Source organism: Mustela lutreola, chromosome 2 (assembly GCF_030435805.1).
Source record: "Mustela lutreola isolate mMusLut2 chromosome 2, mMusLut2.pri, whole genome shotgun sequence".
In the NCBI taxonomy this organism is placed as follows: Eukaryota; Metazoa; Chordata; class Mammalia; order Carnivora; family Mustelidae; genus Mustela; species Mustela lutreola.
In genome coordinates, this window is record NC_081291.1 from 81,931,047 (window position 1) to 81,958,889 (window position 27,843).

Below are 27,843 nucleotides of genomic sequence, written 5' to 3' on the forward strand. Positions count from 1 at the left end.
AGGCCCTGAATGGGCAACTCTTACCTTAATAACAACTCTTTTGGTTTTCTAAGACCATGGGTGAATGGCTCTTCCTCACTACCTTCCTGGAACAAAGATATTTTTAGTCATTGTTGAGACTAAAATAGTTGTTTGTGTTGGTGTATGTGTTCGTGTATATACTTGTGTGTAATGTCTGTGTGTGCCACACAATTTGCTGTATTCTGGGAATGCAATTTTTTTTCCCCAAGGATTGATAACATTTTTTTCCATGAAGCTTATGTTTTAACAGAGAGATGTTTTTAAAAACTCAGAAAAAGGGGACAATTTTTTAAAAATTATTATTTATTTGACAGAGCACAAGTAAGCACGAGCTGGGGTAGGGGTAGAAGGAAAGGTAGAAGCAGACTACCTGCCAAGCAGGAATCCAGACAGGGGACTCCATCCCAGGACCCTGAGATCATGATCCAAGCTGAAGGCTGACACCTAGTTGACTGTGCCACTCAGGCACCCCAATAGGGGGTAATTTCTGATAGTAACAAGAGATTTAAAAAAAAATACCATGGGGCTCAGGGATAAGTAAAGGAAAAGAGGGAGCTACTTTTTTTATTTTTAAGAATTTGTCAGAGAAAGAGTGTGCACAAGCAAGGAGAAGGGCAGGCAGGGGGAAATGCAGGCTCTTGCTGACCAAGGAGCCCAGTGTGGAACTCTAACCCTGGACCCTGGGATCATGACCTGAGCAAAACGCAGGCTCCTAACCAACTGAGCCACCCAGGCATCCAAGGGGGCTACTTTAGATTGGGTGACCAAAGAAGACCTCTCCCAAGAAGAGGCATTCATGCTGAAACCTGAATAACAAGAGGAAGCCATTTTTGACATAAGTTAAAGAAAAAATCATGTTCCAGGACAAGGGAAGAGCAAACAAAAAGCAGAAATGGGCATGGTGTATTTGAGGAAGAGGAAGAACACTTGAATGTGAGTAGTATGACATGAGATCGAAGAGGGAGGTCAGGGCCAAATCACATAGAGCCCCTGGCTTTGATCAAGCGATTGAATTACATCCTTCATCAAATGGGAAGCCATAAGAAGCTTTTCAGCAGAGAAAGGACATGATCTGATTTATATTATACAAAGACCAATTTTTTTTTTAAAGAATAATCACAATTTTTTTTTTAAATTTATTTGACAGAGAGAAATCACAAGTAGGCAGAGAGGCAGGCAGAGAGAGGAAGGGAAGCAGGCCCCCTGCCGAGCAGAGAGCCCGATGTGGGACTCGATCCCAGGACCCTGGAATCATGACCTGAGCCGAAGGCAGCGGCTTAACCCACTGAGCCACCCAGGCGTCCCCAAAGACCAATTTGATGACTATGACATGCATGAACGGTGTTTGGGAAGCAGTGGATAAACTGAAGCAGGGAGACCACAAAGTTGCCCCTTGTACTGATAAAGGAAATCTGTGTTCTGAGGTGGATGACCAATCCACTCTGGGCCCAGGGCCAGTCCAGGCTTTCCCCTAGCCCCAGCAGCCACAGCTACAAGAGTGGCACAGAAACGGAGGTAAAAGTGTATAAACTACCCCATTTGTCTGTGCTAGGGTCTCAGACCTTGAGGGATTCCTCTCCTCTAAGCCCCCCAATGTGAAATAAATCTCCGATCCTCCACGGTCTCCCAGTGCCACTTGTTTTTGGCCAGGATCCAGCCCATATTCCATAATAGCACTAGTTCAGGGGAGAGGTGATAGCAATGGTTAGGTATGAAGATCAGTGACTGCTTAGGGCATATACTGGGTATATAAGCCACTGGAATGGCTGAAGGATTGGAAATGGGAAAGCAAAATCTGGGGAATCGAGGATGATTCTTACTAGTCTTGTGGTCGAAGCAACCAGGTAATTGGTAGGGCAATTTTTGAGATTCATTCATTTGTTCACTCAGCAAATCTTTACTGAGGACCTACTTTGTGCCAGGTACTATTCTAGGTACCAGGAACTCTAGCAGTAAAATAAGCAGTAAAAAGTCCCACTCCGGTAAAATTTATATTCTAGGAGGGAACAGAGAATACAGAAGATTAAGGGAGAAGCAAAGAATCTGGGGAGGAAGATGGGGGAAATCATTTACTAGATCCTGCTGATTCTGTCTCCCAAATATTTCTTATAGTTCAAATTGAAAAAGATGGCAGATGCTTTAAAGCCACAGTCACCTTGTTAAATTAATTAAATGAGGAGACTCTTAGACTGAGGTGTCTCAAATACTGTGGCAGCTGATGTAAATAAACCAAAATCAAGCCTGTATATGCCTCAAGGTTATTAAATAGAAAGCTAAGGACAACCAATCACAAACAGTCAACTAGGATGTAAGCTACAGTCAATCAGTAATTGCCTTGCTTTGCTTCCACCTGTTCTCTACAAAATCTCTCCCTGAGCTCTTGCTGGTGGAAGGCTCCTAACCGTTTCTCTTTTGGTACTGGCCAATTTGAATCAATAAATTTTCCGATAACTCTGAAAATATTTAGCATGCCTCATTTTATCTTTTAACAGAGTAGACTTGAAAGACCTTGGGGAGGGGAAATCTTCCTAATGGGCAGAGCTGCAAACAGCCCAACTGGCCATCTACTCTGTCCAAAAGAAGCCCAAGAAGTGAGACCATATAGAGATTCCTAGGGAATAGCCAAAAGTCTCTCCTTCAGTCAGGCATCTGGAAAGAAAAAGATGGAAAGATCAGAGATAAGATTATCTGGGGTGGAGCCATGCAGACGGACATACAGACACTTATTTGAATAAAGACTTCTGTATCACACATTTATACCCCCCAGAAGACATCCACCACTGCAGAGGAACTGAACAACCAAGTGGACAAAAGGACTCTGCCAACTGACATTAGTCAGCCTTGTCACTGAACACCTCAGAACTCGCATGAAAGACACATGAATGAAGTAGTCACAATGGCAGAAATGGAGGCTGCATATGGGCCCACCAATGTGGACTTCCACTTACCAGATGAATCTAGCTACCACTGCCTCCATTTACTAAGTAAACAATTTAGCTACAGCTGCGCCTCCTCATCTGCCAGGGATACCTTCTAAGACCCCCAGTGGAGGCCTGAAACCACAGATAGTACACAAGCCTATAAATTCTGTTTTTTCCTATACGTACATACCTATGATAGAGCTTAATTGATAAATTAGGCACAGTGAGAGATTGACACTAAAATAGAATTATAGTGTAATAAAAGTTATGTGAATGTGCTCTCTCAAAATACCTTATGGCACTGAACTCACCCTTCTTTTGCTGATGACAGGTAGCATATGCCTAAGTGAGGAGATGATGAGGACGTGAGGGGAACGTCATGGGTGCTGTGGCAGAACCTTGGGCTCTTACTGACCTTCTGACGACCCATCAGGATGACTGGCTTCTGGGCTTGGCTGAGGGCAGGGAATCAAGGCTTCGGAAAACCAAACTGCAGGTAAGGGGGAAACTACTGCAGCATTACCTCTGAACGTCCAACGTAGCTCAGAAAGAAGCATCTGTGTTTTGTGGTCATAGGATTAGATTCCTGTTTCAGGGGCTCCACAAGCATGGAACCCCACACAACACAACATCTGAATGGTGCTTCTTGTCAGCTTCCCTGACGAGATCTGAATGGGCCCTTCACACGGGAGGACAAGGAAAGCCTGAAGAAAGAGTCTGGCCACTCCTGGTTGGTGAGTGGCTGGCTAACAAGTAAGGGAACCTTATGAGGCTCGTTCCTCGGTGGATCTCTGCATCAGCTGCGAGAAATCTTTAAAGTTTGTAGAGAGGCCTTAATGAGGTTCAGTCGTGTAACTGCCCAGATAGTTTCAATAACACATTGCTTTCAATAACACATCGCTCAAGGCTGTGTCCTTGAAATTGCCTCCCGCTGTAGAAACTAAGGGCTGAATGTAGATTTTCAGGACCCAGGATAGGGTCAGGAACTTCTAATTGCCGGGGTCTAGCCCGAGGGTCAACTGGTGTTTCTGTCAGCTGGGTGACCTCCTGCAACAATTTATCCCTCCCGATCTGCCTTTACAACCTGACAATCCCCCATGCCCCACCCCCAGCCTCTTCTGCTGATTACCCTGAGCAGGCAGCAAGGAGTTTCACTGGGATGGAGGTGATTCATTGGACAGCTACCTGGCTATGTTGGAGGCAGATACCACAATACAGACACATGCAAGAGAACACTGAGGTAACGATTCCCAAGATAAAGAACAATTTTTTCCACCAAAGACCCCATGATCCAAACTACCAATTCATTAAGTTACCAAAGAAGGGTGTCATTCAGAACATTCACTTGGATCCTCATGTGACTCTGCTAATGTATTAGCATTAGCAGGCATGAACACACAGCATTCTCTTGGGTAACAGCATAGGTGCCTCCTTGCAAGGCAGTAATAACATTTAAGGCCATCCTTTTTTGGAGGATAGTTTTTTTCTTTAGAGATATTTCAGTGTTCGGTAAGGAGAGGCTATGTTGGCTATCATTTAAGGCTTCCTCAGTGAATTTTGTAAGGCCTTCTGTGTGAATGATAAGGTCCTCCAAGATGATGGGGGGGGGAGACAATGGCCAAATGATTGTACCAGTGGAAAACAGAATGTATCCGTCTGGCCTAGAGGAGAGTGAGGTTGGTGGCTTTAGGATTTGACCTGGATGTAATACCGTGCATATTTCCTGGGAGAGGCAGCACTCTCAGGCAGGAGGAGATGGACTGGGGGCAGAATATGTCGACCAAGACCTCTACTTTCTTCCCGTTTAAAATGATGCATGTTTCATTCCAGGTATAGTACATTTCAGAGGTCCAGCTTGCAGCAGGACAACTGGATCCCAGTGGAGATTAAATAGTTACTCCTCATTGAGGGTTGCAAAGTAATTATTCATCCATTCTGATGGGACATCCCATTGCAAATCCCAGTAGGTAACAACTTTCCCAGGCATCATGGGACTTCATATACTCAGCAGCACAGCACTTTGAACCACGGTGACGGTTGGTGGGGAGGGCTCTGGTTTCCACAATTGTCATACATTTGTGGTATTGGGTATCTCAGCTGGGTCCTCAGTCTGGCATATGGAGCAAGCGGTGCTACTGGATGATCATTCAAATATATTAAAACATGGGATAGTACCTTAGTCTACCCAGGCAAGGTAGTTTTACCCTTGAGTAATTTAATCTATTGCTTGCAGTTTATAGGGAAGATGGAACCTCCATTCAATGTCCTATTCTTTTGCCCAGTTTTATACATCATGACATTTGCAATGTGACCCCTGATCACCATCTATTTGATGTGGGTATCTACACGGTACTTAGCTTCGCTAATCCCCTATGGTGACAGGAATACTTGGGTTAGGCCAGACACAGTGTCAACACATATCAAGGCATATTAAGAACCCTCAGTTGGAGGGAGGGGACCAACATCATCAACCTGCCAATCTGTCATCCATTGGCAACTCTAGTGAACAGCCCTAGGGTCTTTAGGCAATTGCCTTGGGCATTGTTTAGAATGCACAAGACAAGTTGTTACTACATTAACCAAGTCTATGTATTTCAAGGGCAATTTAGCAATATGCCATTTCACCTGGGCAGTAGTGTGGCACCTACTGAGGGGTCAGTACCAGGGCCTGTACAGAGCAATAGCATTAACTTCCTGATTGCTAGGAGGTGTCCTGCCTTATGAGCCAGGATGTAGAAGGCAGTGAGAAATGTCTCAGGCCCTTGCAGGTGAACCCAAATGCCCTTCCACATATCCTGACCTCACAGGAGCTTATTCATGAACATCCATCTCTCAGCTTCCCACCAGTCCAAACCATGGGGTTGATCCCTTTTGAATAGCCCAACTGTCAGTATAAAGGGTTAAAGGCCAGGACTTATGAGTGATCACCAGCCAAACTGCTCTGAGTTCAACTCACTGGCTGCTATAGCTCTTTCCTATTACAAGGAGAACAGATTCTTACTGAACTTATACAAAAAAGCTCTGGGTGGGGGGGGCGCCTGGGTGGGCGCCTGGGTGGCTCAGTGGGTTAAAGCCTCTGCCATGGCTCGGGTCATGATCGGGATCCTGGGATCAGAGTCCCGCACCGCATTGGGCTCTCTGCTTGGCAGGGAGCCTGCTTCCTCCTCTCTCTCTCTCTGCCTGCTTTTCTGCCTACTTGTGATCTCTGTCCGTCAAATAAATAAATAAAATCTTTTTTAAAAGAAAAAGAAGTCTTGGGCGCCTGGGTGGCTCAGTGGGTTAAGCCATTGCCTTCGGCTCAGGTCATGATCTCAGGGTCCTGGGATCGAGTCCCGCATCGGGCTCTCTGCTCAGCAGGGAGCCTGCTTCCATCTCTCTCTCTCTGCCTGCCTCTCTGCCTACTTGTGATCTCTCTCTATCAAATAAATAAATAAAATCTTAAAAAAAAAAAGAAAAAGAAGTCTAAAAACAAGCTATATGGACATGAAAATAAGAATACACAGTAAGAGTTTCCAAATTCTGGAAGGATCAGGTAGGGAAGAAAAGATAAGTGTTTCAACTTTGTTTATAAAGGTAGATGTTGTCAAACTGCTGATAGCTTAAGGAAAAAGAGCAAAAGGTTTCCTTAAATCTGGAAAAGCAAGACCAAAAAAATCAATGTTTCCAATAAAAAGCCCTAAAAATTATAGACATCCTTAAGAGTTTTTCCATTAGAGTTCTGTAAATTCTTATTCAGTTCTGTAGTATGATCTTAGATATCAGACACCTGTACTTGTTAGTCTTTTCCATGAGTCTCCTAGAAGATAAAGCAATGTGCAGGAACACTTTTGCAAGGGCATGGGAGTACAACAGTAACTGTCTGTAAATGACAAAAGACTTAAAAATAGCTATGGTTAAAGATCTGGTAAGAGTTCGTTAACAATGTGATTAACATGGACATTTGGTTATTTCTTTGGCACACAACCTCTTGATGACTCCTCCAACACTAAGCAGGGGGCTTCCTGCAGAACAAACAAGCAAACGAGATGCACCCTGGGAGCATGCCAGTGACATGGGATCCATGAGTTGTATCCCATGTCATACCATCCAGAAGCAGCCAGCCTCAGAGAATGCCAAAACAGCCCTCTAACGGCAAACCTGAATCAGCAGCTCACAAGCAATATCCTGAACGTGGTGCCATCCTCAGGATGCAGTATTTGCTGAAATCAAAGACTTCACTACAGGGCCAAGTCCCCACTAAATAGAACACAATGGGTATGGGGAAGAGGAGTGACCCCGATTACCATCACTCCCAGTGATTCAATCACAATAGGGAATTTTGTGCTTCCCATCCTTGTAACTCTGGGCTCTGCAGTGTTACAAGTTCTGATCTCCAAAGGGTGTACATACTCTTGCCACGAAACACAGAAAGTGTCTCATTAAACACCAAAGTGTAGTTACCACTAGGACACTTGGACTCCTTGTGCCCTGAACCCAGAAAGTCAACATACTGGCTGTGGTATTTGACTCTAATCAGCTGAAGAAGATGGCGCTGCTTTACAAGGACAGGGAGAGTATGTGTGGAATCTAGGTTGTGTACTTGGGCACCTTCTGGTATTTCCTTTCCTCCTGATGCCAATGGTCTAGACATAAACAGCAAGTGCTGTCTGGAAAAGGTGTGGTATGATTGCTTAGGGCCCAGGCTGTCGGGAATGAAGGTCTGGGTCACACCACCAGGGGAGTCAGCAAGGCCTGCCAAAATAACTACAGCTGAGTGCGAGGGGGAACTTAGGATGAATAGTGGATTAGGGGGAGGATGAGGACCAGTGTGAACCTGAAACCTACCGCGGCATTAAGAGCTACTATTTGTCCCACTAAGCTTCCTCTTTAGGAGAAGTGGTTAAGCTGTCTCTGTGAGACTGTTAGGTTCACCTGTTATCCTCTGATGCTGGAATCTGAAGTCCATAGGGCAGGCAGTTGGAAAGGGAAGAAAGATGTAAAGTTTCAATAACAAGCTGGAACCTACAACCACGAAAATGAACTGAAACCACTCAGAACTTGCTCCTTCTGATTTGGGTGGTGTGGGGCAAACCTGGGCCCTTCATTATCATGGAGCTAGACACACACCTGGTCCAGGAGTCAGGGAAACTGAAGGAAGATCCAGCAGAAGAGGAAGCAGTTTCAGGCTCAGCCACTGCCTCCTCATCGAGGTGAACCAGCAAAACCCCATCAAGTATCTGCTACGAAATGGCTGCTGCTTCACGTCCACCCTCCCATTCTCCCACAAGAATCTCTTATGGCCAGCACTAACCAAAAACATAAAGAGAATTCTGGGTAATGTAGGTGAGCCTAGCCAAGCTGACATCTTACAAAACCATCATGACCTTACCTTAAATGACCTCCCATTACTTTTATGCCCTTAACAAAACTTGTTAAGGTTCCTTGTGACCTGACTTCCACCAGATTTCCTGCTTTATCTCTTCTTCCTCCCCAATCTCAGGCTATATATATTTATGTATAGTACAAATGTTCTGACTTTTCTAACCTTTCCACACTATTCCTTGTGGCTGGAAGACTTTTCATTCCATCTCTCTTCCCCTAACTTGGCCGAGACCTATTCACTCTATGGGTTCAGCTTTTTTCTTTTTAAAGATTTTATTTATTTATTTGACACAGAGAGAGTGATCACAAGTAGGTAGAGAGGCAGGCAGGGGAAGGGGAAAGCAGGCTCCCCGCTGAGCAGAGCGCCCGATGCAGGGCTCAATCCCAGGACTCCAAGACTATGACCTGAGCCAAAGGCAGAGGCTCAAGCCACTGAGTCACCCAGGCGCCTCTGGGCTCAGCTTCTTTTTGGAAACTTTCCTTGCGGGGCACCTGGGTGGCTCAGTAGTCAAGCAGCTGCTTTCAGCTCAGGTCATGATCCTAGGGTCCTGGGATTGAGCCCCACATCAGGCTCCCTGGTCAACGGGAAGCCTGTTTCTCCCTATCCCACCCTTCCTGTTTGTGTTCCCTCTCTCACTGTGTCTCTATGAAATAAATAAAATCTTAAAAAGAAAAAATAGGAAACCTTCCCTGACGTATCACTTTATTCTTGGAAGCCAGTACAAAACCTCCATAGTTAGCAACCAACAGATTTTGGTTGAGAAAACGAATACATGCCAATGACAATTAGAACTGATTATAACTGAATGAATATGGCTGCAGTCTTGGGAATACAGGGAATGAAGTGTTATAGTTAAGGTCAGTGGGTAGATAATATATCCAGCCTATTAAAACATGTGGAATACAATTCAGTTCAGCAGAAATATACATGTTCCATTTATCCACTTATTCACTCTACCCATTTGCTCTATAAACCCCCATTTTAACACCCACTTCTTGCTCAGTTTGAGTCTCCCACAAAGCAGAGCCTAACACAGGGTTGTTTGTTTGGGGAGTGATTCCTGGGAGTAGGATTAAAAATCAGAAAGGGAATAAAGGGAAGGGGGAAAAAGCAAGGGAAGAGGTTATTGAACTGGGTAATGCCCTGAGCACTGAAGTTTTATCTGACCAGAAACCCTCTGAGGAACTGGGGAGAACATTAGATATCCCTCTGGGAGGAGGCTGACACACTTAACCACTAATTCCATCCTTTTTGGTTTTGACTGCTGCTCTAGGGAGCTTGTCCCTGTCCCTTTCCCAATACTTCCAGCCAGATGGGGATGAATGAGATCCCAAAAGATCTTTAGAAAAAGCCCCAGCATGGAAAATTAGAGACACCACCAGCACTTGTGGGGGACAGACACAAAAATTATCTACCATAGCTATAATAAAGGTGGGTTGAGGTAATGTGGCTTAAGTCACCAAGTTCTGCTCCACTTCCCAAGTACCTTTATCTCCCTCAATGACTAGATGCCACCATAATTACAAAAGGAGTACGAAACATCAAACCAATTTTACTTCCTTCTTTCAGAGAACTCATGACTTGGACATTTAGGGAAATTCCACTAATTTATTGCATCTCTGTAATAATACGAAGAAAAGAGAGCTATTAATAGATAATACGAAGAAAAGAGAGCTAAATGGATAGAAGGGGGTAATGATCAATGAGGCAAACTCCCAGTTTTATGTGTCTTCCTTCTCCTTATGTTGCATGGGAATGGTAAGCCTAGAGTTGTGCAATGCAATAACCTAGCCTAGCACAGAACAGCTACTCACCAAATGTTACTGGAAGATACAAAAGCAGGTGAAACATCAAAGAATTGTTTGACCTAGAGTATTAGGAAAATAGAGATCAGCAGTTCTCATATGGGGACAATTTTGCCACCCAGAAAACACCTAGCAACATCTAGAGACATTTTTGGTTGTCACAACTAGAGAAGATGGTGCCTCTGAAATCTAGTGGGTAAAGGTGAGGATGCTGCCCAGCATCCTATAATATACAGGACAGCTTCCCCTCGCCCCAACAAAGAATTATCCTGTCCAAAATATCGATAGTGGCAGGGCTGAAAAACCCTGATACAGATGAAGGGTATTTGGGTATTGATACAGATCGATATATAGATACATATTGATATATTTATGTAAACATTTATTTCTCCATTTAATATAGTTCATATTTTTTTAAATCATATTTAATTACAAATTATTTGTACTACATGCCAGCAATACAAAGTGTTGCATTAGTACCACCAAAACCAAAGGAATTGGTGAGTCCAATACATCTTTTCTCAATTTTCCATTCCTGTGCCTTTAGTGGAACATAATTGAGATCAAATTCTGGTTCTGTACAATCCAGGTTTAAAGTAGGTGGTAGTTTTTGATAATAACAAGCCAGAGCAGTAAAAGCTGCCTCAACTGCCCCTGCAGCTCCCAACAGATGTCCTGTGGCTCCCTTAGTTGAAGAAACTGCAAGGGCAGGTGCATGGTCTTTGAAAAGATGTTTGATAGCTTTGTTTTCAGCAGCATCTCCCAATGGGGTGGAAGTAGCATGCGCGTTGACATAGGATATCTCTTCAGGTTGTACACCTGCGTCTTTTACAGCTGCAGTCATACATCTAATAAAATAAGGAAAGAAGTTCATCAGAACTAAGTTTAATTTGAACACAGGAGTCTTTATATGGCTTATAAGAAAAAAATAAACATATATGCTAGGTGAAGAGAATCCTTTCCTTTAGTAACAGAACCCCAACTTGGATTACCAGATGAATTAGAATGCCACCTGCATGGGAATAAGGAGTAACCCCCAATACCCTGGACTGATTCAACACCATGAGATAAAGACACAGGCCTATAGGTTTTATAATCTCTAACAAAATATATTTCCATTTATTTGAATTGGTATTTTTCTCTGGAGGAAAAACCATGTTGACTCAAACCTAGAATAGTTTTTCTTCTAGGAATTTTTTATCAATGGGAGGGTGTGTATGTATGTAGTGTGTAGTGATTCCAAAAGTGGTAAAAAATTGTATAACTGTGTTTTAATTTTTTCTCGCACATTTAAATGTAAAACTTGGCATATTTCTCAATAATCTAAAAATGGCTGCACCATTACTTTGGTGCTTCAAATAACTTTTCAAAATTCTATTTAGGCTGTAAGAATGCTAAATAAATGAAGTACAACACCAAGCAAAACCAAACAAACAAATCAGAAAATAAAACATTTCTCTAGAAGAATCTTTGAAAACATCATCAACATCAACACCTTCTGTTTTAGTTCCTAATCTCTGGACTGCGTATATTTCCTTAAGAGGTAGCTCTGGTGTAATTTGAAGTGTGATGAAGGGTTTCACCTAAATATAACTGTTCTTCATCTAGCTGGCTACTGTTTGACACTTCTAGCACCAACAATTTAGTAAAACTCAAAAGCATAATTCAGGGGCCAGTAAACTATGGCCCTGGCCAGATGCCTGTTGACCCTTGAATAATATGGCTTTGAAGAGTGTGGGTCCACTTAAATGTGGATTTTTTATATTACTGTACTGTAAATGCATTTTTTCCTCCTTATGATTTTCTAAATAACTTTCTCTTTTTCCAGCTTACCTTATTGTAAGAAAACAATATAAAATACATACACAAAATACGTGTTCATTGACTGTTTATGTTATCAGTAAGGCTTTTTGTCAACAGTAGCCTATGAGTAAAGTCTGGGAGGAGTCAAAAGTTATACATGGAATTTTTGGTTGCACAGCGGGCCAGTGCGACTGACCCCTGCATTGTTCAAAGGTCAACTATAGCTTCACTGGAGCACGTCCATTCATTTATATATTGTCTATGGCTACTTTCACACTAGAAGACAGATTTGAATAATTGTGACAGAGACCCTATGGCCCACAAAGCTGAAAGTACTATTTGTGCCTTTACAGAAAAGCTCTGCCAACCCCTGGCCAAGTAAACTGGTTAAAACATAATATGATCTAAGCAGGCTAATCCATTAGCTAACACATTAACAGGGATTTTTTTAACTTAACTATCTCTTCTGCGATATCAACTTGCTTTTCAAATTGTGGTTCTCAGACCAGCAGCATCAGCATCCGCTTGAGCTTGTTAGAAAGGAAGAATCTCTAGCACCACCCCAGGCCCAGAGTCAGAGTCTGCATTTTAATATTCCTGGGTGGTGAAAAGTTAGAAAGTACTGATTTAGTAACAGCAGAACCCAGTTGAAATTGCACAGAGGCCAGACACAACTAGAAGAAAGGGTTGACTTTGCTGTCTGAGATGATGAAGGGCCAAAGAGGAGGACTGTGGGAGGGAGCACTCTGACAGCTGTTAAGCACAACTGGAAGTATGAAAAATTGGCAAAGACACACATGGCCCTCTTCACAAATTTACATGCCTTAACTAAAATCCAGTTTCTGTTAAGGATGTTCAAATGCTTTCAAATATTTCAAATATGTTAAAGCAAAGAATTCAAAACCATTTTGTTTACCACGGGCAGATACTACAATACTGGACTCCCTAATTTGAAAGTCTAATAAAATGTCTTTTTTGAAGAAATATTTTAAATAAAACTAGTGTTGGGGCACCTGGGTGGTACGGTAGGTTGAGCAGCCCACTCTTGGTTTCAGCTCAAGTTGTGATCTTGGCGTCCTAGGATCCTGGGATTCTTGCATCGATGTGGAGTCGGCTTGGGATTCTCTCCCTCGCCCTCTGCCCTTCCCACCCCCACCCCTGTGCGCTCGCTCAAAAAGGGAAATAAATCTTAAAATAAAAAAAAAAACAAAACAAGTCTTTACCTTAAGGCACCTTCTCCTTCAGGGTCAGGCGCAGTTATGTGACCAGCATCACCTGAGAGTCCATAGCCCAAAATTTCTGCGTAGATCCGCGCCCCTCGTTCAATGGCATGATCATATTCTTCCAGCACCAGCACAGCTGCACCTTCTCCCATTACAAAACCATCTCTTTTGGGGTGAAATGGTCGACATGCCAACTTAGGATCAGGGTTTGTGCTCAGAGCACGAGCTCTGGAAAACCCAGCAAGAGATAAAGGACTAATGCAAGAATCTGTGCCTCCAGCCACCATCACATCAGCATCACCATGGGCTATAAATCTAAAGGAGTCTCCCACAGCATGAGCTCCTGTGGTACAGGCTGTAGACACTGCATGATTGGGGCCCTTGAGTTTATACCGAATGCTGACCTGGCCTGCTGCCATATTGACCAGAATCTTAGGGACAAAGAACGGGCTGACTTTACTATAACCTTTTGTCTGAAACATCAAAGCAGTTTCAGAAACAACTTCAAGAGGAACCATTCCCATGCCAATTGCAACTCCAGTCGCCACTTGATCAGCTTCTGATTGAGGGTGCCAGCCAGAATCTTTCATGGCTAACTCTGCAGCCCCAATGGCCATAATGGTTGGAGAAGACATGGACTTGATATCGGATTTGGACACAAAGTTTTGTTCATTGAACTGACCTTCATCACCACCTCTTGGCACATAAGCAGCAACACTGCAAGGGATATTCTTATACTCCTCACCGACCAGGGAAATAATTCCACTCTCTCCTCGGATGAGACGATCCCATACCAGCTGAGTTCCAACACCCAGAGGAGTCACTAAGCCAATGCCTGTAATGACAACCCGCCTACGAAATCTGAACGTTGGCACGGTTCCGGAAAACCTCCTTTTACTTCCTATTAGTCGCTGACATAATCTTGGATATACATGAGGGCTTGTCATTTTTAAGAAATTTTGCAAGCAGTTTGACAACATGATTGAGATTCGATCAGAAACACATTCCTGTAACAGATCACAGCACGTCCTGGAGGTAATCGCTGTTGTTTAGATACTTTGTAGGCCTAACAAACGATAGCCGATTCCCTTCTGGTGCTCGGTGGGAGCTGTTAATGAAGACACGGAAAACAACGTTAACATCACTTTAATTTAGACTGATCATCAAACCGTTTGGAGTTCTCTTTTTAGACTGTTAAGTACCCTCAGACATTCCAAGACAGAGAGGTGAAATGATTCTTTTAATTCACAACAGAATTACACCAAGAAAAACAGGCAGTCCCAGCCTTTTATGGACTGCAGAAAGCATCCTTTATCAGGATTACCGAGGCCTTATTCCAGGTAGTATTTCTGGTGTCGATGACACAAAAAACACCAGGGCCTATCCTCTTGAAGCAGGGCTAGGTGAACTTTATTGGTCTTCAAAAACATGGCGAAAACTAGGGCTTTAACCCAGGGCGGGGTTTGGGAGTGAGGGGGCGTGGCCAACTCCCCACCCCGCCTCTCAAGCACCACTACACACACACCCCCGAAGAAAGCACGCCCAGAGGAAAGGAAACCAGGCCCAGGCCATCAAACTCCCCCTCCCCGATTCAACCCACACCCGATGCGGCGGTGGAGGAGCAGAAGGAGAAGCGTAGCCAGCAGCAGATACCTTCACGAGGCCTCACGCCGGCCGCGCAGCCGCTGTCTGCACACGCCCGGCCGCTCATGCGCGCGCACGCGCTGTGTCTGAGCTGGGCGCGGCCGGGGGCCGTTCTTCCGCGTTACCTTGGTGGAGGTCAGACTGCGGGCGGCGGCGAGGCTCCGGTTGCGGGGGTGGAAACGCCCCTCTGCCGATCTCAGGGACAGGATGATAACCAAGAACGTGCCTGGGACGTGATGAGACAGATATTTTGCCCATCAGGAAAGGATTTTGGCGAGGGGAGGGGAGTAATGATGATGTCCAAATATTTCTGTCTGCTGGGAAAAGGGACGCAGTCATAGTCTACTGAAGTCCTTGGAAAGAATTAAGGAAATTATTGTAGCCTCAAAGTTAGTACTCTGCCTCCCGAAGTTGTTTGTAATAGTAAAGTAGAACTAACCGAAGTGCCCGACATCTGGAAATGGGTTATTGTAGTACACCTAAAGGCTGTGCAGCCATTTAAAATAATTTTGTAAGTGAATATTATGCGGAAAGATGTTGAAACCATGTTAGGAGATACAGGTTACAAAATAGTATATTACACCTTTTAAAATATGTGTGTGTGTATGTGTGTCTTTTAAGATCTGCAAGGATGTACAATGATTGTGAAGTTCCCCCATTTTTGCTTAGTCTTATTTACTATCTCGTCTACAATAAATAATACTTTTGTAATAAAGCGTTTTTACTTTTTAAAAATTACTGGTTCTGGGGCAGGGCTCCAAATGCCATGTGTAATGTCTAACAACAATGGAGACAAAAATAGAAATTGTAGACATTTATTGCTAAGTGTCTAAAAAATACAGTAACTTTTTGTTTAGAGCTGTAAATCTATAAAGGAAAATATAACATGAAATATTAAAAAAAAAAAAAAGAAAGAAAGCAGCAAGATATTTATTTAGATGTCCTCTGTTGCTTATGTGCTATCCCAGGTCTGAGGTTTGTGTCCTTTTTTCTTTTTTAGATAAAGGATTGATGATATAATCTGCATCTGATCCTCCCAGCCATATTTGTTTCTTTCTGAACAGTGTGTCTTAAAATGATTGTTTCTGAGTGCTCTCCCTTCATTCTCAGTTCTAGAGAATTTTGGTTAAGTTTATCTTTTCCTGGTTAGTACTAGACTTAAACGAGTTTTGAAATATACTTTGCGTAAAATAATTTAGGAAAGCCCAGTATGACCTTGAGTCTTGATCCTATTCAAGGTCATACTGGGTACTACTACTAACTACTACTACTACTAACAAGGTACTACCTTCTTAGCATGACTTTATTCATTAGTTTTAAGAGGAATTAAACACATGTTGTTATAAAATAACTAAAACTTGAGAGAACTATCCAACCCTGCTGTCCCTTTTCATTGTTATGGAATATGTTGAAATTACAATGTGAAAGGATCTACAATATATTTTTTGAACCCAAACTCCTATGAAACATACAGTTTTAATGTGCTGTTTTTTCTCTCTTGTAATAGCACAAGATTATCTTGCATAAGAAGTGACAAATCAGTTAAAATCTTGTAGAAAAGTAAAACCACCAAAAAGTCATTTAATTTTTATTTCTACTTCTGATCTCCTTTCCTTTGGTTTGGAAAGGGGTAAGAATGTCTTTGATACTGCAATAGCCACAAAATGATTTAGTACTGTATTTCTTGCTGGTGATGCTAATGCTGATATAACCACGGCTGTAAACTCATTGTAACATCATGAAAGCAAGGCCTGTGCTTATCTACTTCACTGCTTCACAGTACTCAGCACAGTGCCAGGCATTTGGTAGTCACTCCATAAATATTTGGTGAATGACTGAATTATGAAATGAATGAATAAACACATACACTTTATTGGTTAGTATATATGCAGTGCTTTGTGTGTTTTTGTTTTTGTTTTTGTTTTTTTTACCAAATGACTTTATTTTTCTTTTCACAGTAGCGTTTTTGTTTCATCAGTTCTAGGGCTGTCTGTGTGTAAGGTATGATCATAAGTTTTGTCTTTCCTACTTCTTTAACAAGCTCTTAAGTCCTCCATCACACTACTTTGTATAAACAGGTGCTCAATAAATGTTGGTTAGTCACTTAATGCACTTACACAATAGTGAATCTCCATACCAATTCCTCAAAGGCTTCACCTCCTCTCCCTATTACAGACTTTAATCCCAGTGAAATTTAATGGGTTTTTTCTTTTTTCTATTCCATTTAAGAATAGTGCCCCCATGTGTCAACTCTAACAATGGTGTGCTTAATAAAGCTGGAATCTTAAAAAAAAAAAATTTTTTTTAAATTATTATTTTGGAGGAAAAAAAATCAAGTAAAGGAATGGAAAGTTCAATGCTAATTTAAAACTAGAACACCCTTGAGTTGACACGATGTTAAAAAGTATAAAGAGATTAAGAGTAGCCTACTATCTTCAACTTTTCTAAAGGAACTGAAAAATCAAAATATTTTCAACTTGACTTAGTAGAAGAAGCAGACAGGGAAAACAATGAGTTGAAGTCACTTATAATAAACTCTCTTAACCAGCTGCATAAATGGTGATATCCAAGAGAGACTGTACTTAAGAACTTCAACAGGAGTACTGGTAAGTAGTAATTTGGAATGCTTTAAATTTCAGGTGACTTAAACAATAACTTACTGAATTACCCTCAAAATGATTTATATGATTCCTTGGATTGCATTATCACCAGCATGAACTTTATGGCATTGGTTTTCACACTGTGTTTGCATATTCCCCACAAAGATACCTGGTGACCATTACCTCTGTTAAGGCACAGGCTAAGCTGATGGCATTCTGCCCACCCCCCCCTCTCTCCCCCGCTTAAATTCTACAGCATATCCACTTTTGTGCTTTCTATGTACTGGGTTTCCTCCTAAGAATTTATTTGAAAGAGAACAAAAAGTGGTGTTACTTTAAAAAAAAAAAAGTCAAAATACTATATAGTATATAATAACTTGAAGCTATTATAAGGATAAATGTGAAAAAAGAAATTCCAATTAAGGTGAATGTAATTTTTTGTGTTGTTTTGTTTTACAGAGAGAGAGACAGTGAGAGGGAACACAAGCAGGGGTGGTGGGAGAGGGAGAAGCAGGCTTCCCGGCCAAGGAGGGAGCCGGATGACAGGCTCAATCCCAGGACCCTGGGATCATAACCCGAGCCGAAGGCAGACACTTAACAACTGAGCCACCCAGGTGCCCCCTAAGGTGATATAGTTTGTGGTTAGAGACACCTAGCTATAATTCTAGGCCCCCTTCCCCGCACCTTTCTATCCTTAGAGTTGTGGGTGGTACATGCAGAGCTAGGGACATTTCCCAGCCTTCCCTCTTTTCTCTAGATGGGGCTTCATTTTCTCCAATTATATGGTAGAGAAAATGCTGTATGTCATTTTGGGCCCATGTGGTTAAGAAGCAGGTATGCCTTCTTTTTGCCCAATCACTAACTAAATGCAGAAGTCTCTGAGGCCTTAGGGCAGGAGTTAGCAAACTACAGGCCAATTCCAGCAGGCTGCCCATTTTTATAAAGTGTCATGGGAATGCGGCCATGACCATTCATATTAAAGTATCATCTACAGAACTACAAGTGCAGAGGCAGAATTAAAGAGTTGAAACAGAGACCCTATGGCCACAAAGCCTTAAACATTACAATCCGGCCCTTTACAAAACTGTTGACCTCTATTCTACAGGATGGAAGAAGCCTGGGAGCCTGAATCATTACATGGAGGAAAGCAGCCCATTGATTAATGACACCTGCTTTTTAAACTGCTATGTGAACAAGAAATTTCTCTTGTGTTAAGTCACTAGAAATTTTAATTACTGAAGCTGATTACATACTATTGGTTAAACACACTGGTCTCAGAAGCTGTTCCAAAAAGCTACATATTAAAAACTTTTCCTGCATATCTAGCAGATGAATGGTAATTGAAGCACATGGCTTGGCTCAAGGTCTTGCTCTGAGATACTGGAAGAAAACTTCAAATTTAAGAAGCAAACAGATAAATCATCAAGAACATTTAAATAAGCAACTTACGCAAATAACTTACCCTAAAAACACAAGGTCAAGAGAATATTTGTTGAAGTTTGAAAGATATGTCTGCAAAGAAGGAAGCCATTGGTAAAGCACATTTTCAAGGACATGGTGAAGCAGAGAATGGATTAAAGAAGTTAGGATTCATCTTCTAAAAGGAATGAAGGACATTAATGACATGATCTACCTATGAAGCAAAGTCACAAAATAACACCTGCCCTTACCATGTGAGATGCATTTTTTTACTGCCAACCGCCCCCTCCCATTTTATTCTATTCTATTTTGTCCTTATGGTATATATGCTGGTCACCACACGGTAAATTGAGTCCACAACCCACTACGTTGCAACCTGGGTTTGAAAACTAATTCTCGGGGCGCCTGGGTGGCTCAGTGGGTTAAAGCCTCTACTCAGGTCATGATCCCAGGATCCTGAGATCGAGTCCCCCATCGAGTCTCAACCGGCTCTCTGCTCAGCAGGGAGCCTGCTCCCCTCCCCCCCACACACACACCCTCACCCCGCCTGCCTCCCTGCCTACTTGTGATCTCTGTCAAATAAATAAAAATCTTTAAAAAAAAAAAAAAAAACTAATTCTTTACAGAGACGTCATGCTATTTGAACTGGCACTTATGAAAAAGATTTTTCCATCATTCATCTAATTCTAAAAAGAATCTATATATACCAGAAACCCATAGAGTTTACAGACACCCATTTTAAACATTTGTTTTATACAAGGTTTTAAGCATTTGTCGCTCGGTCCTTCTGGGGTCTTTCATCCACACTTATCTAGGAACACCGAGCAGTCTTCGAGGAGGAAGCTGTAAGACTGTTTTGTCTGGGGGGAAAGGGGTGGTTGTACTACGGCGTTTTCCCACCTTCTTGGCTGGATCAATGGAAGACCACACTTAGGCGCGGAAGGAGCGGGGTTTCTGGGACAAACTGGCCAGCGTGGGCCAGCATCTCCCTGCCCCATCCAGCTGAAGCCCCCGGGCCCTGACAACCAAGCACCCCGCCCCTTCTTTCTGATCGAAGCCCGAGGCCCTGGCGATGACGCCAGGTTTGGACTCCAGGTCCAAACCCCCGACTGTCCCAGAGACGTCCGCAGCCCGCCCGCCTGAGGCCACCCCCGCCCGGCCCCTGCCCCTCCCCGCCGAGCCCCCGACCTCCGGGTCGAGTGCCCCGCCCCTCCCGGCTCGCCGCAGAGGAGGCAGCGCGCTGTAGCGCCTGCTCAGTGCGGGACGCGGCGCGCGAGGGGCGGCGACCGCCGCGGGCGCTCAAGCATGGCGGCAGCGGCGCTGGGCGGCTCGTCGTGTTCCGCGTCCCCGGCGGTGGCCGAGCTGTGCCAGAACACCCCGGAGACCTTTCTGGAGGCCTCCAAGCTGTTGCTCACCTATGCGGACAACATCCTCAGGTGCGGGGCTGAGGAGTCGCGCGGAGGGGAGAGAGGGTGCCACGGCGGACGGTGAGGGGGCGCCTGGTTGGCCTGGGTTTAGGGGTGCCCGCTCGGGCCCCGAAGGGTGGCGAGGCCAAAAGGGACTGGGGTCTGAACCGGCCTTGGCTCAGTATCGGAGCCCACGGGCCAGGGGCCTCGAGACCCCGTCTGGCTACTCCCTCCCGAGAAGAGTAAGTTTCTTTGCACTTGTGACTTGGCACGTAATGTCGGGGTGTTCTAGGGTGAACCGGAGGTCGCGGGGATGGCGCAGGGTGGAGGAAGGTGAGAAGGCGTACCCTAAACATTTGCCTCCTTTCGGGTTAGCTGTCTTAATGTCAGCACAGAAACGGTAACAGTGTTTCATTCCCAATGCGTGGATTTTACCGAACAGAGTGCCTTAGCCACAAGCTTATGAGAAGTTAGTCTCGACAAAATCCTCGCCCCAACGTTTTGTGACTACCTTAATATTAAAGCCTACTACTACTGAAGTGGTGGGGGATTTACATTTTTATGGTCTTTTCCTGCCCGCTTTTGTTGGTTGAAATATTATTAACCATATTAAAGTTATAATTTTCATATTGATGCCGGTATTCTGCTTTTCAACATGACCTTTTAAATAAGAATTGATAAAGGTTACCTTGGCTGAGAGTAATTTGTTTCATTCTCTTGTGAGCAAAAGTACACTTGTAGATCCTTAAGGGACCTTACAGGTTTGGGGAATTGGGATGCAAGTTTGATTATTCATTTTGAATCATTATCTGCTTCAGTTCTTAGATCAAATCATGTAGTGGCTTGTGTGGGGGAGGGAAATGGAACCGAGGGTAAAAAAAGAGCTCCAGCTGCCAGGTACTTGTGGGGTTCCTTATTCATCAGGTCACCCTGAGAGGTACTCTCGCCCACCTCACCCCTTGGTGCACTTTTTCTTCTAAGTGGCGGGTATATTGGCATGAAGTCTAAAAGGAAATTCTTAGTTTCAAGGTTATAGATTTTATGTGACCCAATTTTAGAGACAGTGGTTACAAATGTAGTGTTTTAACCCACGGTATTTCATTGTTCATGGCAATATATTGTTCATAGAGGTAGCATTAAGAATTTTAAAAGTAAATTGAAGGAAAAATGAGCCTTTATTATATGCCAAATGCCATAAGGGATGTGCAGCATGTGTAGTGTACACAGCTACACATTGTGACCTATGTGGAGACTGCCTTTCTCCTCTGTGACACCTTCTCAACTCACCTCTACCTTGTGAGGTCTAACAGGTTTTCAAAGCACAGGGATGCCAATAGACTCTGCATGAATGAACTCATAAGCTGAGTCCTCTAGGTCTTACTGAGCTGGGACCTCCAAACTGGAAAGCCACCAAACTATTTAAATCCCATTATTCAGAAAAGGGAAGTGGCCTTGTAATAGGATTCACTTCTGCTTTTAATCTAGTGAAACCCAAAATGCTAAGATCAAGGTGTTTTGAGGAAGGAAAACTTTGCATGCAAATAATGACTTGGCATCATAATTACCAATATGAATATTTATCAAACTCTTAGAAGAAGCCTTGGCATGCTGTCAGTTCATTTTACAGTCTTTCGTATGGCTTGTGTTTCTGATCTGATTTCTGTTTCTGATTCAAAGGGTATTGAATTAGGAATCTGGAACTCATAATTGAAGATGGTATGAAAAGCTACCCTTGTTAGTTTAAGTACAGGTATACCTTGTTTTATTGCTCTTCACTTTATTGTGCTTTGCAAATACTGGCTTTTTGTTTGTTTTGTTTTTTACAAATTGAAGTTTTGTGGTATTGAGTGAGTCTATTGGTTCCATTTTTTTCCAATAGCACACTGTGTATCTCTGTGTCACATTTTGGTAATTCTTTTAATATTCAAACTTTTTCATTGTTATATTTGTTTTGGTGACCTGTGATCAGTGAGCTCTTTCAGTTAATTGAAATATAGTTTACACACAATGTTACATTAGTTTCACTAGTACAACATAGTGATTCTACAAGTCTATACATTTTGTAGTGCTCACAAGTGTAGTTGCCATCCATCACATACAGTTCTATTATAACACCATTAACTATATTCCTTATATGTATCTCTTATCTCCATGACTTTTTTTTTAAACTGAGCTCTGTCCAGTGTGGGGCTTGAACTCATGACCCCAAGATGAAGAGTGACATGCTCTACTGACTGAGCCAGCCAGGCGCCCCACCCCCACACCCGTGACTTACTTATTCTAGAACTGGAAGCCTATATCTCCCTCTCCCCTTCACCCATTTTGCCCATCTTACATTTCCCCCTCCACCCCTGCAACCATCTTTTGTACTCTGTTTTTATGTGTTTGATTCTAATTTTTGTTTATTTTGGTTTTTTTATCCACATAGAGGTGAAATTATGTAGTATTTGTCTTTCTCTTTTTGACTGACTTCTCTTATCATAATGCCATCTATCTAGGTCCATCCATGTTGTTGCAGATGATAAGATCTCATTCTTTTTATGGCTGAATAATATTCCATTGTGGTTATGTATACCACATCTTCTTTCTTCTGTGATCAGTTATCTTTGATGTTAATACTGTTTTAGGATGCACCAACTGCACCTACATAAGATGGTAGACTTAATCTATAAATGCTGTTTGTGTTTTGACTGCTCCACCCATTGGCCCTTCTCCTGTCCCTCTCTCTTCCTTAGGCGTCCCTGTGTCCTTACACACAATAATTATTGAAATTAGGCCCATCAGTAACCCTGCAGTGACCAGGTGTTGCAGTGAAAGGAAGGGCTGCACGTCTCTCAGTTTAAACCCAAAACTAGAAGTAATTCAGCTTAGTGAAGGCATGTTAAAATCCATGATAGCCCAAAAGGTAGGCCTATTGTACCAAACAGCCAAGTTGCAAATGCAAAAGAGAAGTTCTTGTTTTGTTTTCTGTTTTTTGGTTTTTGGTTTTTTAAGAGAAGTGCTTTAAGGAGATTAAAAGTGCTACTCCAGTGAACACACAAATGATGAGAAGGCAAAACAGCCTTATTGCTACTAATGGAAGAAGTTTTAGTGGTCTAGATAGAGGATGAAGCCAACCACAACATTTTCCTAAAACCAAAGCCTAATCCTGAGCAAGGCCCTACCTCTTCAGTTCTCTGAAGGTTGAGAGAGGTGAGAAAACTGAAGAAGAAAAGTTGTAGGTTAGTTGAGGTCGGTCAATGAGGTGTAAGGAGAGAGGTTGTTTCCATAACACAAAAGAGCAGCAAGTAGCAGCAAGTGCTGATGAGAAGCTGCAAGTTATCCAGAAGACCTAGCTAAGGTGATTCATGAAGGTGGCTACACTACAACAGATTTTTCAGTGTAGACCAGATAGCCTTTTATTGGAAGAAGATGCCATCTAAGATCTCATAGCTAGAAAAGAGAAGTCAATGTCTGACTTCAAAAGACAGGTTGATGTTATGTTAGGGGTTAATACAGCTAGTGACTTTACGTTGAAGTCAGTCTTATTAACCACGCTGAAAATCCTAGGGCCCTTAAGAATTATGCCAAATCTATTTGGCCTATACTCTGTAAATGGAAAAAACAAAGCCTGGATGACAGCACATCTATTTGCTATGCAATTTACTGACTGCCACTGTTGAGACCTGCTCAGGAAAAAAGATTTCATTCAAAATACTCCTCATTAACAATGCACCTGGTCACCTAAGAGCTCTGATGGAAATGTACAGTAACATAATGTTGTTTTCATGCCTGCTAACATCCATTCTGCAACACCCATTCTGCAACCCATGGATCAAGGAGTCATTTGGACTTTCAAGTCTTTAACGATTACATTTTGTAGAGCTATAGCTGCCATAGATAATAATTCCTCTGATGGATCGGGACAAAGTAAGTTGACAAACTTTTAGAAAGGATTCCTCATTCTAGATACCATTAACATTTGTGATTCATGGAAGGGGGTCAAAATATCAACCTTATTAGGCATTTGGAAGAAATAGATTCCAACCCTCATGGATGACTTTGAGGAAAGACTTCAGTGGAGGAGGGAACTACAAATGTGGTGGAAACGCAAGAGAACTCAAATTAGAAGTGGAACCTATAGGGGCACCTGGGTGGCTCAGTGGGTTAAGCCTCTGCCCTCGGCTGGGGTCAAGATCCCAGGGTCCTGGGATCAAGCCCCGCCTTGGGCTCTCTGCTCAGTGGGGAGCCTGCTTCCCTTCCCCTCTCTCTCTGCCTGCTTCTCTGCCTACTTGTGATCTATATCTGTCAAATAAATAAATAAAATCTTTAAAAAAAAAAAAAAAAGTGGAGCCTACAGATACAGCTAAATTGCTGCAATCTCTTGATAAAACTTTCATGGATGAAGAGTTGCTTCTTATGGATTAGCAAAGGAAGTGGTGTCCTGATATGGAATCTGCTGGTGAAGATGCTGTGAAGATTGTTGATATGACAAAAAAGAATTTAGACTATAACATAGTTTGTTGATAAAGCAGCAACAGGGTTTGAGGGGACTGACTCCAATTTTGGAAGATGTTCTGTCAAATAGCATTGCGTGTTACAGAGAAATTGTTCATGAAAGAAAGGGTCAATTGATACAGCAAACTTCATTGTCTTGTTTTAGGAAATTGCCCCACCGACACCAGCCTTTAGCAGCCATCAACATTGAGGCAAACCCTCCACCAGCAAAAAGATTACAATTCACTGAAAATTCGTATGGTAGTTAACATTTTTTAGCATTAAAGTATGTTTAATTAAGGTATGTACAATTTTCAAAAACATAATGCTATTAAACACTTAATAGACTACCGAATAGTATAAACATAACTTTTATATGGAGTGGGAAATTTAAAAAATTCGTTTGACTTGCTTTAGTGTAATGTTCACTTTATTACAGTGGTCTAGACTCAAAACTGTAATACCTCAGAGCTGCGCTTACAGTAGTATTAGTCCCTGCTCTTTAATTATTAGAGTTTAAATTCCTTTAGGCTTCAGGAAGTTAGAAAACACTCTTTTTTCCACTTCTAAGTCCAGTGACTTGTTAACCTCTAAACAGAAAAACCTCTGATCTCTTTTTTATTCTAACTACACTACCTTATAGATCCATTACTCTAACTTGTTTAAGAATAGAGAAAACCAAGAGTTCTGTTTCTTTTGCTGTTTTGGGAAATTGATTGGTGTTAAAGATAAGGGACTATGTCAGGGATGTTGTCTTGATAAATCTTGTTCCTGCCTCAGGGTTTGACATAGTATCTTATGAAATAAGTGCTGAAATAAGAATTTCATTAGTAGGTGTTTTGGTTTTGTTTTGTTTTTTAATTAAGATTTTATTTATTTGTCAGAGGGCACAAGCAGAGGGAGCAGCAGAGGGAGAGGGAAAAGAAAGCTTCCTGCCAAACAGAGACCCTGATACAGGGCTTGATCCAGGACCCTGAGATCATGACCCAACCCACGCAGGCACCCCTTGTTTTGTTTTTTTAACAGCATTACTTGTCACTGCACTCAAATGAAGATAATACCTTTGATTACATTTCAGATTTCTGCTTCAGGTGATGTTTGCTTATTCCCCAACTAAGAGTCATAAAGCTAATGAAATTCTAGAATAAAATGTAAGCTAATTCAATACGATATGCTATGGGTTTGAGGCTTTTTACCTTTTTTTTTTTTTTTTTTTTAGTTCACTAACTTCTAGATAAAGATGAGCTGTCTCAGTACTAATCTACTTTGCAAAGTTCATAATAGTTTGACTAGCATGTGTTCCGTAGATAATTTGCTCCTTTCATTCTTTAAAAAAGATGGTTGATTTCCTTTGCAAACTGCACACAGTTATTGGTTACAAACTGCACTGCGTATGGTTGGGAAGGGCCAAGAATGGAAAGTGGTTTCTTCCAAGAAAAAAGTCATGTTTAGGAGAAGAACACAAGTATGGAAAGTAGCCACAGCATTAAATCTAGAGAACAATTGAAAGACAGTGTTCAAGAAGTTACATGTTTATGTCTGGAGATAGCAGAGGGACCTAGTGTGGAAGAGTTTTGAGAATGGAGGTTTGGTAAGATGGGATAGGTTCAAGGAATAGCAGAGAACATATGTTTGACATAAGAGGCAAGAGAAAATAATTTTACTTTCTAGAGTCAAAGAGAAACATGAAGGAATTTCATGTAGAATAGTGATGTAAGGCACAAGCATGGGTTTCATTTGTGAAGCTATTACAGTAATCATAAGCATAATTGGGGATAGAATGTAGAAAGAACAATCAGAGGCAGGGATTGGCAGTTCTTGATGACAGAATACAATGAGTAGAGGAGACAAAATAATTCAAAGAACTTCAGCTTTCTAATCTAGGTGACTGTTGACAACTAGAGAAATTGAGAGAGGGAAGTTAATTGAGGATTGGTGAGTTTGTTGGTATATTATATCGTGGAGAGTATGTAAGCTTTGTAATCAGACCAATGGTTTGAATCCCAGTCAGCCATTTCCTAAGAGAAATGTGGCTCTAGGCAATTTATGTAAAGTCTCTGGGTTTCAGTTTCCTCAATTTTTTTTTTAAGATTTTATTTATTTATTTGTCAAAGAGAGAGAGCATACAAGCAGGCAGAGTGGCAGGCAGAGGCAGAGAGAGAAGCAGGCTCCCCGCCAACCAAGGAGCCCAACGCGGGACTTGATCCCTGAACTCTGGGATCATGACCTGAGCTAAAGGCAGCAGCTCAACCAACTGAGCCACCCAGGCGTCCCCAGTTTCCTCAATTTTAAGAGGAAAGAAAAGTGCCTGCATTATAGGATTGTTGCAAAAGAGATTATTCAGTTTTTTTCATGTTGAACAAGCTAGATTATGTGTGTGGTTCCCTTTTTGTCAGCTACATAGAGTGGTAGAGTTAGAGTCAGAGATGGTTCCCAGATGGTTCTAAAGATGTTTTTGAAAAATTTACATGTATCACAGAAGAATAGATTTTCGGAAGGACTAGAAATATTTTCTATTTTCTAAATGGCCTGCAAATCAACTTTTGTGATTAGTAATAAATACAAGATTATAGGATCTCTTGTGTACTAGATTTCTATTTATGTAAACCCTTTCTAAGATTATGAATTCTAAAGAGGTAGAGGGTCAGTAAATGGCTAAATATATTTAATTACCAGCATTTCTGAAATTCTAAAATAGAAACATTGAAGGTTTTCTTTTTTCTGAGTCTGTGACCTCTGGGAAACCTACTGTTAACATGTCTTAGGATCTTTTTTGGGTGCCTGGGTGGCTCAGGCAGTTAAGTGTCTGCCTTTGGCTAAAGTCATGAGCCCAGGGTCAGGGGATCAAGCCCTTCAACAAGCCCTGCATCTGGACTCCCTACCGAGCGGGGAGCCTGCTTATGTGCAGTCATGCGCGTATGCTCTCACTCTCTCTCAAATAAAGTCTTTTAGAAACAAATCTTTTTTTTAAAAGATTTTATTTTTTTGTTTATTTTAGAGAGAAGGGGGTGGGGGAGTGGGATTTAGAAGTGAGAGGAACAGGAAAAGAATCACAAGCAAACCCCATGCTGAGCACAGAGCCTGACCTGAGGGTTTGATCCCATGATCCTGAGATCATGACCTGAGCCGAAACTAAGAACCTGACCCTCAACTGACTGAGCCA

General features: G+C 42.2%; 2 protein-coding genes across 5 annotated transcripts in view; one reads left to right on the plus strand and one right to left on the minus strand.

The window, feature by feature from the left end:
* Nucleotides 1–10,470: 10,470 nt before the first annotated feature.
* Nucleotides 10,471–14,893, minus strand: OXSM (3-oxoacyl-ACP synthase, mitochondrial). The gene is made up of 3 exons (XM_059162461.1): nt 14,789–14,893; nt 13,136–14,243; nt 10,471–10,957 (listed from the first exon to the last, which is right to left on the minus strand). The coding sequence occupies exons 2-3, from the start codon at nt 14,113–14,115 to the stop codon at nt 10,555–10,557; spliced, it is 1,383 nt and encodes a 460-aa protein (XP_059018444.1). The 5' UTR covers nt 14,116–14,243; nt 14,789–14,893; the 3' UTR covers nt 10,471–10,554.
* Nucleotides 14,894–20,006: 5,113 nt separating this feature from the next.
* The window catches only part of NGLY1 (N-glycanase 1), a 63,516-nt gene continuing 55,679 nt past the window's right edge, over nt 20,007–27,843 (plus strand). Inside the window, exons 1-2 of one of the 4 annotated variants that reach the window (XM_059162458.1) lie at nt 20,099–20,234; nt 21,882–21,954. Coding sequence is in view for 2 of the 4 variants with exons in the window: in XM_059162459.1 (XP_059018442.1) it covers nt 20,104–20,234 (131 nt within the window). In the remaining 2 variants the exon portion in view is untranslated. Of the gene's footprint in view, nt 20,235–21,881; nt 21,955–24,846; nt 24,982–27,843 lie in introns of all 4 variants that reach the window. The other 3 variants (XM_059162457.1, XM_059162459.1, XM_059162456.1) reach the window with 3 other exon arrangements.